General features: G+C 39.5%; 1 protein-coding gene across 3 annotated transcripts in view; it reads right to left on the reverse strand.

Moving 5' to 3' along the window:
- Positions 1-8,503: 8,503 nt before the first annotated feature.
- Positions 8,504-19,105, reverse strand: part of SNX9 (sorting nexin 9) — a 64,525-nt gene continuing 53,923 nt past the window's right edge. For all 3 annotated transcript variants that reach the window (XM_075146041.1, XM_075146039.1, XM_075146040.1), the window contains exons 14-18: positions 15,966-16,042; positions 14,909-14,998; positions 13,340-13,454; positions 11,794-11,885; positions 8,504-10,587 (exon numbers count right to left, since the gene is read on the reverse strand). In XM_075146041.1, coding sequence (XP_075002142.1) covers positions 10,540-10,587; positions 11,794-11,885; positions 13,340-13,454; positions 14,909-14,998; positions 15,966-16,042 — 422 coding nt within the window. In that variant the 3' untranslated portion in view covers positions 8,504-10,539. The remainder of the gene's footprint in view (positions 10,588-11,793; positions 11,886-13,339; positions 13,455-14,908; positions 14,999-15,965; positions 16,043-19,105) is intronic.

Genomic DNA, 19,105 nt, shown 5'->3' on the forward strand with positions numbered 1-19,105 from the left:
GTGTTCCGTTCTGCTTCACTAACATAAGGTTTTGCATTGCGTTTACAAAAAGAATTGCCTGTACTTCTAACTCATGCCATGTCCACTATTAACATATAAACCATTATGGGAGATTGAGGTTGATTAAGAATGATACATTCCCACCCCCAGGGTGCCGGTGGTTTAGATTTCACTGTGTCTGTAGCTGTCATGCAATCCCTGCTAGTCTAGGGATTGGTCATGGCACACATAGCAAAAATGATTAGTCCATATAGGTGAGTAGGCTGATCTAGGATTCACTGGCCCTGAAAGTTGCAGGAATTAGAGCTAAACTAATTTGCAGGCTACTATCCTTTTTTTGCTCCAAATGGGGGGGGGGGAGGGGACGACACACACCTCAAAAATTATCAGGGTGGAAAGAGGGTGAGAAACCATCTTTCCCTGTAGTCTGCACTCTATTCCTAGGACATATCCTTGCTTTCGGTACCAGCCACCGTTACAGGTACCCCAGTAGTACCAGTGACCTGGGCAGGCTGCTGCGCGTGGGAAGGGGTGATCACGGAGCGTGTGCAGGCCAAAATAATCTCAGCAGTTTGGTAAAGCAGGGGGGTGGGGTGGAAAGTTTGCGTGTAGGTGTGGCTGGAAAAGCTCGGCAAGGCTGTGGATTTGGGGGGAAGCCAGCTCCTGGAGTGTGAGAATTACAGTGCCGTGTAAAACAAACTTTGGAGGGGGCAGAGGCAGCTGGAGCGTGACACCAATGTTCATGTCTTGCCCTCTGAGCCACAAGCCAAAAGTAACAGTCCCACTTCTGTCAAGCACCCAGTCCACTATCATTCACCTCGTGCAATGTCCGTTTGCTGCTGTTTTCGTTACCTGTACTGCATTAGCTCTTTAGATTGCCTTCCTTGCTGTCCTCATACCAACTGTTTCTGTTCCTTACGCTGCCATTACCCTCCCTCTTCTTTGTTCCTACCCCTCCCTTCTCCCTGCTTTGTTCTCTGATGCTTTTTGCCTAATTAGTTTTTGTTATTAGTGATCCTGACGCTTAGGGAGAGTTACTGCTTGGTTATCCCTGCAATCGCTTCCTGTGTCTTTTTAAAAGATGTGTGCAATGACAGCTTTCCTGTGCTCTTCTTACAGAGTAGCTATCTTGAATAATATTCCCTGCATATTTTGGTAGGAGTTCAGTTGAATTCTCTTTTTACTCCTTCCTTCCAGAAATTTGAAATAGACTTTGTCTGGTCCTGGAGATTTACTGCAATCTACACGGAACGGCCAGAACTGGTGCAGATCTTTTCCACATGGAAACACTGATGCATAGAGTTCATAGCATACCTGAATAAAAGCAGAGGTGCTTTGTGAGCTTAAAAATGCCTCTTAGAAGTCAGAGTAACTAAAATCAGTTTAGTTCTATAAGCTGCTGCTCAGAAGGCTGCCCTGATACAGGAACAGAAGTTCTGGATGGGCCAGGATACAACATATTGCAGAGAAACCATTATAAAATAGCTACTGTTAAGCAACCTCCTGCCTTAAAAGACAGACCTATGCATGTTGACTAGAGTTAGTAGATTAATATATTTTTTACGATGATCTGCATTTGAACTGTTGCCAAGTGCTGATTATTGAGTTTAACTTAGTGGTGGCTGGAGTCCCACAGGAGAAAACTCTGAGGTATCCTGGGGCAGATTTCTAGGGCTGTTTACTCACTGTGCTGAAGCAAGCTACACTCACCCTCCCTCTGCCTTCAGGGCCATCAGCTGTCTAGCAAAGCCTCTTGCAAGGCACAGAGCAGAACCAATATGCTGATTTTACACCATATTCGAATAGATCCCAACTCCTGCAGCCATCCTGCAGACTTATTTTACAGTATAGCAGTCTTTGGCTAGCAGCCTCCTCTTACTGATTGCGAATTTGGTTTAAATTTTGGAAGACTTTCATAAACACTTGCATTGTGGTTTTGTTTGTTTGGGGTTTTTTTGTTGTTGTTTCCTTTCTGCCAAGCATTAAGACTGTGTTTATAAGCAGCAGATAGACTGGCACTAGCTCTTACCCCAGTAAAGTTTATCTATTGCTAAGTAAGCATAAACATGCTCATACTAGGGAAGAAGTGTTCTATACCTACCTCCTTCCCAAAGTTTTGTCGGGGCGGGGCGGGGGGGGGGGGGGGAGAAGAAGAAAAAGTTCTTGCTGTAAGTTTGGTAGGTGCGATTTGGAACCAGCCAGAAAACTGTCACTACTTCAACAGGGAAGACAAATGAAGAGTTTCCTTACTTCTCAGCTTTCTTTGCAGGCATAATGCATCCTGAGCGGTGCAGTCCTGGTGAGTGCAATCAGATGGGAACCTTCTGGGGTGGTGTCAAGCTCAGCAGCTCCATCCTAACAGCAAGCAGCCTGTTTTATATTTTGCTACTATATTGCAAGAGATGCTATGTTTAACTTTTCCCTTCTCTTCCAGCTGTTGAGTTTTTAAACAAAATCTTTACTGAGCTTAAAAATATTATTCAACTAGTCAGGAACTAGTCAACAATTAGAAAACCGTCCCTCACCCCTCATTTTTGAGGCACCTTCCTCTTTGGCAATAGTTTAACTTGGTGAATCATTATATTATTGGATGCATCAAATTTGACAAGATCCTGTGTCTGGCTTGGAAAGAATTTGATTAAAAGTAATAAAATAAATATAAATAGATGAACATTGGCGCTCTCTTGTTTTGGGCTTCTGAAGGTCTGTGTTTCCAGCATGTCATTGGAAATTATAGTAGCAGGTTTAAAAAAGAAAAAAAGATGGGATCCTCACATAAACATTTTACGGGCTTTAAGAAATGCCAGTAGATATTTCAGATTCCTAGTACAGTTGTGAGTGCTAGTAGTATCATAAGGGGATGACATCCGAGCCAAAGCCCTCCGGATAGTCTTACAGAATGGCAAGAACATACCAGCAATGATGTCCTCCTGCCCTAGCAGTAGACACAGGGTCTCAGAGATGCCAACAAAGGGAATACAGTGTGATTTGTTAGGAGTGTAATAAATCTTGATGGGTCCAGAAAGGTCTAGATGAGCAAGCAATGCACAAGGATCACATGGGAGCAGGGAGATACTCTTTCCCCAAGAAGTAAAGCAGAGATGTAAGCATAATGAAGCATTTAATCTTTTCATTTAATGGGATTAAGATACGAACTTCTGTCTATCTAGATTTACAAAGAGTTGGTGTTTTGTGTTTGATACATCAATATTATTTGCTAATTGTTTTAACATTATTATTGTCCTAAGATAATTCATAGTCCTAGAAGCTGCTACCACTCATATACAGAGAGCTATAAAATACAACAGCTAGTACGTTAACTAACCTAATCTAGTTATCTTGATGCAATTACAGATCTGAAAGAAGCTTAATAAATATTTAGCTTCTGCATTAGAAGTACCATTGTGTTTAGCATCCCGTTTCATCTACAACTTTTTTTTTCTTTTAAACAGACTGATTTTCTTCAGATGTTCTACTGTAAATGGTCACAAATAAAAAGCTTGCCTTTCAATTTATGAAGGTCCTGTTTTCAGTCCCTTTATCCTCTCCTTTGGTACAGAAAGGATGAGAGTGTGCTCTTCACAGTCCCTATTCTGTGAACTCCAGTCTGCTGTCCCACTATTTTCAAGTCTCCTGTGGTTGACCATTAGTCACTGAGGCATCATATAATTGCAGGTGGATGTGAGTGGATGCTATGACAAGCAATTTAATAGGTACTTCTTGCACGTACCAGAAATTTTACCATTGCAAACCATCAGGAGCTCTGGAGTTAGGCATCAGCTGAAGGGGCTGCGCGGGGCGAGGCCCAAGGGAGAAGGAAGCTGGGTAGGGGTTGGGGATTGCAGTTTTGAATTTAGGTGAATTTCAGCATCAAATTCCTTCCTCAGAATTAGCAGTTGGGTTCCATTCTCAGCCCTCCTACCTTCTTGGCATGTGACAATTCATTCGTCATTCAGTTTCCCTATCGGTGAGATACAGAGAGAATACTCACACATCCTGGTACAGGTCTTTCACAGTGAAAGGTAAAAATACTTGTCCGTCTGTCCATCCCTGCACTAACATTTCCTGCAAGGAAGCCTATAGGAAAATCATGTACGTTCAGAGCAGGTTAACTTACTGAAACCACACATGTAGAAATTCTGCTTCTGGAGATCTCACCTGGTGCTTGCTTTCATATTGCTCCGGTCTTTCCTAGTTCAGGGCAGACATTGTTTGAGGGCACGAAAAAGTCTGAAGAAACACAGCAAGACACTCTGAAACATCAGACTGCAGCACACCCCCTTGCCCAGACACCCCCAGGCAGCTGTGTTTCAGTCCCAGGGCGCTTGACCTGCTACCTGCTTTGGTTTAGATAATGTGCAGTGACGGTCTCCTCTAAGCTCAGTGCCATGTTTACAGCCACAGCCCTTCTGTCGGTCACCTCTTCACATGAACGGGACTGCACAGCCCACCGACTCCACAATACCAGCATCAGGGCCAACTTTCACTGATCCTAACAGCTTAAGTTCATCCTTTCTAGGTAGTCCAACACAGAGGCGTTTTCCTAAGAGACATATTATGGTTGAAAGTGCATAAGGGTTCCAAAGTGTAGTTATTTCTGGCAGGGACCCAACAGCTAAACAAAATTAACTTAACCACTGCCCCTTCTCTCATTGCTTCTAACCTTTGGGCAAATCTTTTCAGGAAACCCTTAAAAGGAATTCAGAACCCTAAAGGAGACCTTTACCTTTTTTTTTTTTTTTTTTCTTTTTGTCTTTCCATTCCAAAGCCACAGACTGTCTCTGCCTTTCCAAGCTCTTCCGGCAATGCTCTTCCACTGCCCCAGCCAAGCCTCTTCTAAGCTGGCTGATGACAAATGCTCTCTTCTGTTTCCCTCATTCCTCCCTTCCCCTTTACCAATTCTGTTAGATGGTCAAAGAACCTGCCTGGTTACCGACCCACTTGGCAGATCAGTTTTCTCAGTTTGACACCTTTCTTCTCAGACCTGTCAGCCCACAGGGACTGGCTCAGCATTTTTAACTAGCACAAATGCTGCATGTTCCTGTATACGTGCGTACAGATACATCACTTGTTCCCTATTCCTCACTTTGGGCGACTGTCTTTGGGGTCAGGCTAATAACTAAGGTCAAATAACTAACATGCAATTCAAAAGAAACCAAACCACTTTTTTTTTTTTTAAAGTCTCCACAATCTTTTTATGTTTTCCCTTATTTTTGTACTCCTTCCATTTGTCATTATTCTGCCGGGGTTAAGCCTAACAAACCTCTTGGAGATAGCAACTTAATTGCATCTTTAAAATTCTACTCTATTATGTATTTTTAGGAAAACCATCTCTCGGAATCAATTTAATTGTTTGTTTGGGGAAAGACATGCCAGAAGAGAAAAGATACCAGTGAAGAGTAACAATTTTAGATTTGGATCCACTGAGACTTAATTGCAACAGAAGGCAATGTGAATTAAAAGTGACCTGGAATTGCTAAATGCCAAGACAAAAGAAGTTTATTAGCAAATAATTTTAAAAAGTGAATAGTCTTTAAAGATGCTAGGTATAAGAGAAAAACTAAGGGAAGCAAAAGTCTGCTGTTAACAGAAAATAGTAAGTATGATACACCTTCTTGTTTCAGCCCTGACAGAAAAATATATGACTTACAAAAATGTATTTTAACAGCAGAACACAGCCACAGGCCAGAGTAAGGGAAGAACAGTGTTTAGTAAACATGAGATAGCTGGGTTCAGATTGACAGGACTGGTTCAAAGAAACGAATCAAGGCTATCATGAAGCAAATAGTTGTTAACTCTGCAGATGACAAGAACCTAGAGTTCAGAAAGTTCAGCAGGAAGGCGGTAGGTATACTAGCAGGATTCTGAAGGAAGGCAAGAAAAATTGTAATAGTTTAAGAAAGCACAGCCAATTAGGAAAGAGTAAAAAGCGCAGAAGATTAAAAATAGGCAAACACTTTTTTTGTCTTTATAAAACAAGGAAATTATGTCAGCTTAAATTCAGTGTCCCAAAGATGCTGACTTGTGTCAAAGATCCCAAAGTCACAACTGATGTGCAAAGAGCCATGGGGGAAAAAAAAAAGGCAAAAACCAGCTAATCCAAGTTTGTTGAGAAGAATCTGTGTAAATAGTCAAATATCCTCCTTTGACTGGAAGATTAGCCTAATTAAAAACAGGGAATATAGAGATGCAAACGGAAGGGTTTTAGAATTTTGACAAATTTCTCACATTCAAATCTCAGAACAAATTCAAGAGAATGTATTCTAAATACGACGACTACAGGGTGGGCATAAAATGAGTTGAAAACTTACACTAAAAGTCTATTAAATAATTGGAATATAACACAAGTTTATTAAAAGCAGAAAAAACCTGCATGACCCCAACTAGGTCTGGGTTGCAAATACAGACAGAACTGAGTATTATAAATTGAAAATGTGGTTGGGACTTATATGTCGTTTGTCATGGATACACAAAGCTCTATGTATAGTATTTGACCACTGTATGGAAGTTATGCAGCCAGGCAGCAACACAGCAGGGCAACACGGGCATTAATACCATAAACTGATGAGCTGGCAGTGTGACTCTACTGGAAGGGTGAGAACTAAAATCCTCATTTTGGCATGCGTTAACAGGACTGGCATGAGCAAGAGAACAGATTAGTTTTATGCACCCAGGGAGGAAAGGTGATACACTTTAACATGAGGAAAGAATTATTAATCCAACATGGTTTATGTTAAAAAGGTTGCTGAAGGTATATGGTATCAGACTTCTAATATGTAAAAATTATTAGGTATGTTGGTTAACTGTTCCATTTACACAATTTACAGAAGTGATGATGGGTGTAAGGGAAAGCTTTATAAGCAATAACACGCTGATTTACTGGAAAAGACTATGCTGGCATGTTGTGGAATCTCCAGGATTCCAAGAAAATGTGTTTGTGACTCAGATGTCCTTTAAAATAGTATGGGTATTGCCACACTACAGGATGGGTGGATTGGTCTGTATGTTTCTAGTTCTATGAGGTTGATTTCGTTAGGGATTCTTTAGACAGAAAGTAAGTTTTTTTTCTGCCCAAGTGGTTACCTCTTCTGTTCTGTACGTGTTTGTTACTTTATCAGTTATTAATGTTAATTTTATCAGAAGAGTTAGAGAAAAATATGGGAGGTACGTAGAGTGGGAAAAACAACTGACTGAAGACCCACACAGAGCTCACCTTCCCCTGGTGCATGCTCACGTCTCGGTGTGAAGCTCTAAGAAAGGCAGAAGCAGCAGTAGCAGGATGCCTGCCTAGCAAGTGCTTTGCTTCCTGTGGGTGGCTGCACACCATGAGGCCGTAAAGTACTTTCGGTCAATCCAGACTGGCAGAGTGTCTGGTGTATGTCAAACTAACCCACAGCACAAGAGATGCATCTCTTTCTTTACAAGGCTGTTAGTCTGAATTATTCTGCTGCACTGAACAAGACTAATTTTGGTGGCACTAAAATTGATGTATATTATTTAATCAGAATTTACAGAATAAAGTATGTTACTGTAATACTTTCTCAAGTACTTTGCCATAGAAAACAGAAATTGCTCAGTAATGTAAAAATTTCAGTACTCATGCAAAGTTAGGCCTCATTATAGCATTAAAGAATACTCTTTCTAATTGCAGTAGACAGTACTCTTCCAAAAAATACCATACATTGCAACAACAACAAAGTCTGCTGCTGCAGTCTAATAACTGCAGATGAGAAATACAGGTAGCATTCCCCCTTGTATAGCTACCTTTTTATTGTTAAAGAATTAATTTAGTATTTTAGCAGTAACAGAATAAGCAATTAAAATAAAAGGTTAAACCCAACAGCTAGAGCATTTGACGCCTTTTACAAAGTCACTGGGATAATGCCAGTGTTTGGCTATACCTCACTCTCAAAGAAAAGCATAAGCCTGGAAACAATATTAAGGCTTTTTGAAGCCTTTGAATCTCCAAAGATTAATTATTCAGCTATGAGAAACAAAATTCAGGAGGGCACTGCACAAGTCTTACTCTAACTTGTTATTCTTGGTTTATGACTGCATCTTCAGTGTGAAGATTTTCTGTTGCTCCCAACTCACCCAACCTAACTATGCCACTATTCATGTCTAATTTAAAAAACAAATACCAAAGACAATCTAATTTCTATTCTGGGTCAACACCATGCTGACACAAAGCCAGAAATACACAGTAGCACTGTGCTCTACTACTTATTTGCAGTCAGGAGGGTTCCATCAACCACGAGCTGGACTGACCTGAATAATGAAAGCTTACAACATATGCGTAGCCTTTGCTGGTTTGCAGTCACTAGCACTATTATACCGTTCAGTTGTGATGCCTGCTTTATGGAGGACACATGGATGCTTTCTCATTCCTCAGCTGGCCAGCGTCTGTAAGCTGATGAAAAGCTATAAGGAGGATTTGCCTCATACAGCATCACCCTGTTAAAAAGCAATGTGATGATTTCAAAGAAAAAAAAATAAAATAGTCTTGTGGATATACATAAATATTTATTATCAATTTAACTTCATTTTACTAGAAGTCTTTAAACAGTTTTTCTTTTTTGCCAAAATGTTGCGTCTCTGATACAGTTGCTACTGTCATAGCTTCCCTGCACTGGGAATGCACAGCTTACACTTAGATTCAAAAACAATCTATTCAAGATAAAGAACCTTCAACTTTAGTGCATATGGAGCTATTTAAAGATTGGTAAAAAGACCCCCCCCTTCCCCCTCCCAAATTAAGAGTCTGTTACAAAGAGATTTCATTACCAAAAAGTGAATATACAAATGCTAAAAAAATGCTGGCTTGAAAAAGTGATTTCAGAATTTACTGTACACATTGTAACAATTTATTATATAAGCTGCTTCTACATGCAAGCAGATCTTACATTTGGTGTAAAACATTTATACACATTCTTTACAATTTGTACATTATTTAAATGGCTGTATCAAACAACACTGCGCTATGGAATTTTGGAAGCGAACAACTAAAATTGGGAGGAGAAAAAGACAAGGTTTGTAAAACGTGAACAAAACCCGTGACACTGAAAAGCATCTGGACTTAGGCTTAGTCTTGTTTGGTTTGGTTTCAGGTTATTCAGGCAAACCCAGATTCTCCTTCTAGCACACAAAAGCAACACCAACACAAAACAGAATAAGGCAACTATTCAACCAGCAGGCTGTACCCGTCACTTAGAATGGCTTATTGATTGGTAAAATGCTTTCTTTTAAATTTTTTTTTTTTGCTAAAATTTTTATGTTCTAGGCACATTTTAGCAAAAATTGCATTTTGGCTTTCCTGCTTGCTTATGGCATTAAATGTAGTTGGTTAAATGTAGTTGGGCACTGTAGTTGGTGCCCACTGTGAACAGGGTTGGTGGTGGCTTTTTGTTTTGAAAAGCCCAGGCCTCAAATGATATTTCAGTACTATGAAAGAGGACACTGGGTCACTTGGTAAGAGATGATGATCAAAGCACAAAGTCTGTGTGATAACCAATGATGTTATTCAGTACTTTTGTTACCTTCTAATGCAAACTAAAAGGTAACAAAAGGTAAACCCAAGCCAATAGCATACCATACTACTACATGAAGACCTGAGCTTAGTTGGAATTTGGGGACTTCTACTAGTTTGGGTTAGATGTGGCAGTGTCCCCTCTGTTGAAACACCTAAAACTCTCAGAGGGGTAAAAGGGAAGCTGGCCCTGTACAGCACTGAGGAACACCAGGGCCTTATGGCATAACATTGGGGGGTGTCAAAGTGCTGGTATGGAAAGCTGTTTTTCACACCTTCCTGAATGGCTCTTTCCTTGTTTGTACTTTGTCTTTTTATACAGTGCATAGTGAGAAAGAAAGAGCCTGACATAAGCTCCGAGGTGTTGTGCCACAAGTACAAGATTTAGTTAGAAGGAAAAAAAAGAAAGGGACAAATGCATGATATTTACCAAAAGTCATAATGGGAGCAGTATGCCATGGCTGCGTATGGGAAGCAAAACTTAGAACAAAGTGTTCATTCAGGAGATTATCATGAACATGTACCAGAAACATACACAAATATAATTCCTCCTGGCTACTGAATCGCTAGAGAGCTGAATTGAATATAATGAGTATTAAAGTCATTTTCTCAAGCTTATCTGCTTTCCCACTTTAAAAAAAGATATAAATTCGTAACTCTGATGTTGATTAATTGTGGAGAACATCTGATAGACGCGAGTCTGCATGAAGTCCATGGCAACATACCAGTTTGATAATTTAGATCCCTAAACTGGCAGCATTATCTAGCTGTTTTTATTTAAACAACGTTACAAATGGGAGAGCATTCTAGATAAGAGAACCTTATCTTATGATTTAGGCTGATAAAGTAAAATTTTAAATAATTCTTTTTTTCTACAACTGATTTTTGTTGTTGTTGGGGTTTTTTTGGTGGGGTTTTTTGGCTGGCAAAGGCTAACAAGCTTTTATTGGCATTGCCCCCAAACCAGAAAAGCACTTCGGAGTTGTTCTTTATTGTTGACTACTCCTTATTCTCTACATCACAGGAAAGCGGCTGAGTGCCTGCCTCAGCTTCTGTGCAATCTGAAACAAAGAAGCAGAACGTATTAAATATGTAGTCACTTTACAGTATGCAGAAATAAGATTGCAGGCTAAGTTGTTAAACGAATTGTTCCCTCATTTTCTGAAAAACTGCAGTTTTTACTGCAGATTTTGTGTATGTAGGACTCAAACATTCCATTATAAAGACTTTTCTTCACGCATATACACTTTCTGCCTTGTTCATTTCGTGCTTTCACCGCTCAGGTTGTGTTGGAGAAAGTATGTAGGCAGGGCTGTCACCCTGCCTATTAGGTTATCTAGCACTGCACTATGCAGGAGAGCTACAGGAACAAAGCCAGATTTTTCATTAAATCCATTTCCCTGCTGAAACCAGACCACACATCAGAACAGAGCTCCTGTGCTCTCCCCGCAGCTCTCACGGTATCCCACATGTGAACATGGATCTGGTCCCTGTACTGGGGGAGAGAAGATTGGTGCAAGGAGACTGGTGAGGCTGCAACCAGAACTGGGATAGACTGGACAAGCAACTGAAAGAAGGTAAAGAGAAACCTACACCTAACCCCATCAGATGTGTCAGAGAAACTGAGCAAGTGATGGGGGACCTGAAGTTCTCATCCACTGAAGATACCTCTGAAGCCCCCCACCAGCACCTTTTACTGCTGGGAAGGGCAACCAGTTGCTTATATGACTCCTTTAAGTGATAGAAGTCAGGTTCCAGCACACTCAAACTCACACGTTTTACCAGCATATCACATTAGAAAATTTGTTCTCGGGTCTCATTTAAAAAACCACAAGGAATACATGCATAAGAACAATTTAAAATGAGATCTATGGTTGTAGGTCAAGTGCTCAGAGTTGACGTATTTAATAAATCACCTAAACCACTCCCAATCCACACTCGTATACATCAGGCTTTGTAACCTTAGTACTGGCATTGGGGAAAGGAAAAAAAAAAAATCAAGCTGTCAACAATAAATGTTTCTCAACACTGGTTTTTAGGTCTAATAGGTCTAATATGACAGTCATGTACATAGGAATAGTATCTATAGGAAAATATTATTTTAACTCATTCTGTGTTCTTTTATTTTTTTATATGTACAAGTCTTCAAATACCTGCTCTCTGCAAGAAGCTCATACAAACAGACGATTAAGTACTGCGAGTATTTCTTATAAAAAGTAGCAGCACAGTACATGCCAGGAAAATGGCACTGAAATGCTACACCTTACCGTTTCATAAAACTGTGCCTGCTGCTCCAGATAGAGACGAATGACACTGTTGTAGTCATAAATCCGGTTACTGTGGAAGTGATTCATCTCAGCTGCAATTAGACCCAGGAGGCAAATTATTTAAGAGAAGCATTGGTAATTAGGAACAGTTTCACTTAGTTCAGATTAGTTACTGTGCAACAAGCTCAGTGTCCAGCCCTGCCAGCATAGTTCCTGTTCTCATGCTTCCACAACCTATTTTGCTGCAGCTCTCAAGTTATGATGGAACTGTTCGCAAAATTGGTAAGGTGTCACTCACTCACTGATAAAATATGGACACTTCCTGGACAAAGCCAGGTTCTTGTTAAAATACTCAGATGTACAAAGATTTGATAAAGAATACAAGCAGGATTTTCTCCTACTGAGGTAACTGCTCTTTCCTGAAGTGTTTCCAAAAGAATTTGGCTAGGACATTTAGATTTCCAAGAGTACAGATATCAAGTTGCAAGCCACAGCTGTAAATATTTAGCTCAAAAAAAAAAAAGATACAGCCAGTAGTGTTTGACTCATTTTTGATTGAGGTTGTTTCAGTAGAAACCAGAGAGACAGCATTAGTGAATCCGTAACACCTTTCACCACTTTCTGCATCTCTTGTCAGATCAGCTTACGGCTGAAATAAAAAGTTAAATATATTTTGAGATACCAATAGAGAGAGAAGAAATATTCTAGATTGTAAAAGTCATCCTAGAGGTCTCTTCCATGGTTATCCTTATACAGCACAGTCCTCTTGCATCGTGACCAGGAAGAAGGAGGGGGTGGGGAGTTTTCTTGTTTGTTTTTAAAATAAATTTTGTGTGCTGCTCTACCTTTGTCCTGTAAAATGTTGAGTACTCTTGGCTTTAAGTCAGCTAAAAAAGATGCAACTCCCTCATCAGTGAGTAGTCCCACTGAAGTCAGTAACAGAATGCACTTTAAGGGCTTGATATCCTGCAGGACTGAGCCCTGACTCCTCACTTCCCCAGCTTTTCAAGTGCGGTGTGCTACGTCTCATATTTACAACATCTCTAACCTAAAGAGGAAAAAGTTCATTCAAAGAACATCCAAGAAATAAAATCTTATCCACAAGAACATGAATCTCAACTAGATCATGTCTGACTAAACCATGAGTCAGAAAAAACACTTCTGCACGTGATGAACTGCTTCCTGCACCAGGGCCCATGCTTTTTCTTTGAGACATTATCACTTCAAAATGAAAGAACCAGTCTAGGATGGTGTGGTGGTGGTTTTGTTTTGTTTTGTTTTGGGTTTTTGTTTGTTTGTTTGTTTTTAAATTGTATTTCCAAAACATGTCTCTTTTGCAATAGCAATATGAGATTTGAAAGAAAACCATGGGAAAAATAACTGCAATTTTAGGAAAATCTAAGCAGGTCACAAAGAAAAAAAACCAACCACACCTAGCTCTTATTACCATTCCCGGGAGAACAACGATTCTCTTTCAAAGTTTGTTACTTAAGAGATGTCCTTCAGAGGCCTACAACATTGCCATTTAGCCCAAAATTTGGTTTACCTTGTAGTGCATAAGCCATGGTGCTCACACGTTTCACCATGTTCTGTTTGTCTTGTGGCGTTATTTTACTGGTTGCAACTAATTTATCACTTTCCTTCACTCTTTCTATTGCTCCCTGTAGAAACCAAATGCAGAAAGATTAAAAGAGATTCAAAGATTAGTTAACTTAAAGGTCTTTATAGTCATCTGAAATGCCACTGGCCACATTTTGAGCTTGCACACTATACACATACATATATACGCACAAGGACTGATTCTGCCTTCCTACGTTTTCACCCAAAGTTTGTTATTTCACTCTATTGCTTTCAAGAGTCCTAACGGCTTGCAAAAAGTGACTTCAAACACAGGCATGAACAGAGTCACTAGGAAATTGAGTTTGGTAAAGGCAGTCATACACAAGGGTGTATACAGAAAGGACGAAAGGGCCAAGTTTCAAAATCCAGCTGACCAACACAACAGACATCCAAAAGCCTCAACCTATCAAATGTCTGTAGAACCTTATTTGCACATTATACAAGATAAGACAACAAACTATTTTCCAAGAGACCAGAACTCATTGCAATTTATAACTTTCAATTCAGGAAAATCCTTGTGTCACATAAACAACAAGCATAAAAAGAAATGCCTTCCCCTTCAAAATGTATTTGTGCCAAACAACATTCAGGAGAATCTATTTACATGTCTCTTGGCAGTAGGCTTATGTTTTGAGTTTTAAAAACATTTCTTCTCCTCTTATGGTATTTTTCCCCAAGGATGCTGTGGGATGAGGGACCGTAAGTGTCCTGAAGAAAGAATACACAAATCTGATATGCTTTTATCTTTGTTGCTCTCAGAAGTATGTTCTTGTTTTATACATTTAACACTTCAAGCGGTAAAAAAACCCCAAAAAACTAACTTGTGTACTTGTTTAATACTTCAAAATTTTTAGTTTCCTGAAATACATTACAGCAGGCACATGAACATAAGGAAAACTCTAGCACCAAAAAAAAAGCAGAATATTCAAAACTAGACACAATAGCTAAATTTATTATTACTTGATGGCTTTCATATTACAGAGAACAAAGTGGTGGTTTTCTGTTGCTGGTGTTCCCCCCTCCTCCCCGAAAAGTTAGCCCTATTCTCTATTTTTTAATATTGAAGAAACTTCTGGGCAGTGCATGATTATTTATCACATACCAGTAAGCTAGCCATGTAAGCATACACAATTTTTCCTAAAATACTGGTATGGTTTAGTATCAGCTACCATGTAAGACTCAAACACTACAAATTTACACTACTGCTATTCACCACATTGGGACATGAAGTTAACCTGAAGAAAATCATGAAGCTTCTAGTGCTCTACTATAGCAGAAAGTCATGATATTCTCAAATCTTGAGACAAGTTCTGGCTTCCCTCCCCTCTAAGTATTTCTTTATTTTAAAAATCAACATGCTAGTTTCGCAGAAACTTTCAGTGTTTCTGGAAGCAGGGGCCAGGCTGCTGCACAAATGCAGAGTACCATACCGCCACTTTTGTTGCTGTAGATCTTCTTACTACCCAACTCTTAAAAGGAAAGGCCCCTCACATACCTTATGAGCTCCTATGATGTCAGGGAAGCAACCAAGAAACCCCTTATATTCATGATTTGTTTCCATCAAAAAGTGAAGATCTTTCTTCGGCTAATAAACAAAGCGTAAGCATTAGTAAAATTATCCACGGCATTTTAACATCACAGAAAAGAAACCATGATGTCAAAAAAGGGTGAGGGGAAAAAAGAGAAGGAAAGAATACAAAAAATCCAACCCAAAATCTTAATTGTTTGTTGCAAGTTTTTCACATTTAAAAAGGTCCTTATTAAAATATAAGCTCTTTGGAGTAAGGTACTGAGCACCCGTGAGCACATGCCTCTGTTCTTTGTTTTACTCAACACTAGCTTATGAAGTGAGGGCTTTTGCCTCAAATTTTCACTGAAGAAGAGTAACCAGTCCTAGCAATAGCACTATTAAGCAATAATCTCATTACATATGCAGATATTTGCATGCACAAGTGCATCTCCTTAGTTGCTGACTTGGAAAGCTGTTTTAGGAACTTCCAGACTCAACCTTGAGATCAAGAGGATCTGCATTTTGGAGACTTTAAGCTTAATACATCAAACAACAATTTATGACTCGAATGCTGACACCAATCAGGATTTATTTAAGCTAGATTTTTACTGAAGCAGGCAATTGCATGTCAACACAATGAAATGAAGCAAGATCTGGGTCCTGTACACATTTGGGGAATGCAGGGGGAAGGTAGAAACCCTATCCTTGATTAAATCTCATTCATTTGTATCAGTAATGAAGACAGCTCACTGACATAAAAAACCAAACACATTGAAAGAGGAAGTGATCATTTTACTATTTTAGAAACCAGAATGTGATCTTTCTGATCCAAGAGAAATATCCTCCCATCACATCCCCCCTAAGTTGACACATAGTAGAAAAGATGAAAGTGCATTTAAAAGTATTAATAGTAGTTTCATTTGACTGGTCTGCAGCTCTAGCAGTTATGTTTTAACAGAAAAGAAAAAAGGAAAAGTCAGAAGTGATCCAAATAGGTGATATGTTTGTACACACTATGCCAATGCATTCATAATACTCCTACCTGATCTGCTACAAGACTGGCAATTTCTTCATAGGTTTTTCCTGCTTCTGTTATTGCTCCATTGAGATCTGATTCTCCTAAAAGTAAACATCAGTGTTCAAATTACAGTAAGTCAATTACAGTAAGAAACTTGCCCTGATTCAAGGCAAATTTCTAAAACAGCTTATTTTACAATAATAAATACCTAATCATAACTTTATAAACAGCAGTAATAAAGAAGTTAGAAAAACATTAGATTTTATACCATTAAAGATGATCTTGTAGAAAATGAATGCTAAAGGGGTCACGTAAACACTGTTCTACCATAGTACTAGCACTATTCACTTCCACATTTCATAATTTTAAGTAGTTTAAATACACAGGTATTCCCCCACACAGGAAGCCTACCAGAATGGGAGGGAAGGGAGAATGAGGAGGGTGACACTAGAAGATAGACTAAGAAAGCTGAAGAGACACCTGCTGTTCTGATTTTTAATAAATGATTTTCATACCTGATAAGCAGTAAATTCTCCACGATGCCCTATGGAGCACTGATGCTAGCCCTAAGCTCTCCAACAGTCCTGGACTGTTATTGTTAGAAGGTCAGAGAAGTGGAAGGAGGCCCAACTAACTTTTTTCCTTGCCAACGAGATTTCTGACCCTTTAGGGAACTCTTGGATAATATTTTCAAGCTCTGTAAGAATCGCTGCTTTTGAGAGTGAGTTTCTAACTTTCATCATCATATGAAATAGATCAACGGGCCCCACAAACTACACTTAAAAATACAGACATCTCAACAAATCCTAAGCTAGACAACACCACAAGCACTCATAACACTGTATTACTAGCAGGACATGGCTATGTGGGACAAAGACGGAAACAAGCCTTACATTCTCGGTTTTTTCATGCCACTTCACCTTCCCAAACCACCATAGGTTTTTTCCATCCTTGTTAGCTTGTCCAAAGCATGTAGTCAACAGTACAAAAAGCAAATTAAGGTAGAGAAAGGGGAAGGTATAATTTGCAGATATTGAATATTAGTTTAAGAAAAAATGATTTTTCTCATCCTTTCAGACATGTCTTGATATTAGGCAGCAGTTAGTCTTTTACAAACATTTTGTTTTTATTCTATAGACGTTAATCAGTGACTTAATTGAAAATTACCAAACACTGATTTCATTAATGATTAATTTGAACATTAAAGTACCTTCTTCTACTACAACATATGGACTAATCTATGTTAGAGATTTATTAGATAGGATTCCTTCATTTTAGCACATCCTAAAAGAAACAAGGTAATGACTGAATATTGCTTCAGTTCTATCAATCAATTCTTACTTTCCATTAGGCTGGTTTCATAAAGGCAAAAGCTTTGAGGGAAAGTTACTGATCCTAAGAACTAGTAAGTCCAGCAACACAAATACTGCTAAAGAAATAGTTATTTTTCTCCTATTTGAGCCTGTCTGGATAAAAAAAAAAAAAAACAACATGAAATCCCATTGTGAGATCTAAGAGGTACATAATTCAGAAGATATCTTCACGTTGTTGTAAAACAATAAAAAAATTTCAGAGAGATCACTTTCATTATTTCAGGTAGGCTTAAATAATTTCATTATTTCAGAATTCCCCATGTTTGCTCAGAAGTAACCTTGAAGTAACTGCTGCTTAGGCAACTGACTCCTAGATTTTGGGACAAAACATGGTGTGGCTTTAATTAGAGTCAGAAGCCAGGTTGATCTAGATGTTGCTGTTCATTTCATAATGCCATAAAAGATGATGACTTTTCCTATCTGAGCAAAAAGAAAGAGGAAGAGTATGTATATTTGAGTAGAAAGAGAAAATCCTCCCCTTCTATGCAGAACTCACTCGAAGGACCTTCACAGATTGGAGCTTCAGAGAACCTAGACAAACCCTCCCAACACCGATTGTCTTTCGTTTGGGGGCAGCAGGGCACAAAGCCAGCTTGTAGAAGGCACAGGGTGCATTAAGGGTTTCTACTACTAGCAGAGGCATTCACACCCCTCCAAAAGCAGGGCTAAGGGATAGTATATTTAAAAGTTCCAGACAGTGGATCCCGACAATAGGCAGGCACACAAGTGGTAGAAGATGATCTGCAGCTCCTCACACTGCCTCCTTCTCTTCTACAATCTCTTTTTCAGATAGTGCCAGGGCAGCCTTAAAGAGTCAGATTTCACCTCGCACCTGACGCGCCCTCCAAGTTCTAATACACGTTATCAGCGGTGTCATGCCGTGCTCAGTCGGTCACTCCCTACACCAGGCCACTTTATCAGAGATACCGCACACAACCCACATGCTCACCCATCAGAGTAACTTGAATTCCAGCAGCACATTGCTCCCTATCACTGTTGTCAGCACGGGTTTTGGTCAGAGTTTTGTTACTTGGACAGGGCCAAGTTTCTAGCATTCTCAGCTTCTGAACTGATGCGATGCTGAAAATGGGCTTCTTAACTCAAGCCGTGAAAGCCGAGCTGGGTCCCAGTGCAAGGATATACCAGGATGTGAGGGGTTCTTTAATCAATGGAAAAGCAGAAAGCCCCACATGCTGCTGATATTTACATTCAGAATTAGGGCAGAATACATATATCCCCACAAGAAACAGAGAGGGCTTAAAAGCATCGACTAAAAGTAGTTGTAAAAAGACCAGTTAAAATGGCCAGTAATATTCTACAGATATTTTAACCCAACCACAAGAAGAAACTGATACTTTCATTGATTTACAGGCCTGCATGCTGTCACAGGGTGATGAAGGAAGATGTAAAACCACGAGGAGTCTTTTGGAGATGTTTAGCAGAGCACCTCTTAGCAGTTCAACTGCTTGGTAAACGCCAGTGATTATCACCTCTCAGGGAATACAGCAGGCATATTGAGGGAACTAATATTCTGTAAGACTTGATTAGGACAGCAGAATTTTTTTTGTCAAGAAGTGGTTTTGTTTTCTTTCAAAGCATGTTTTAACAGAATCCAGGAGTAGGAAAAAGATCAAGTTTGATGTACTAGGGAACTACTTGTAGCAAGATTTTTCTTGACAAGTACGCCTCAGACTGATAATGTTCAGCAGACAAGCAGCTTGGAAGGCAAGATGTGCCTGTTGCTAGCTGGCAGGATAGTGAAACTTGCATGTAATTGCCTAACAAAATTCC

This window comes from Calonectris borealis, chromosome 3 (genome assembly GCF_964195595.1).
Source record: "Calonectris borealis chromosome 3, bCalBor7.hap1.2, whole genome shotgun sequence".
Lineage (NCBI taxonomy): Eukaryota > Metazoa > Chordata > Aves > Procellariiformes > Procellariidae > Calonectris > Calonectris borealis.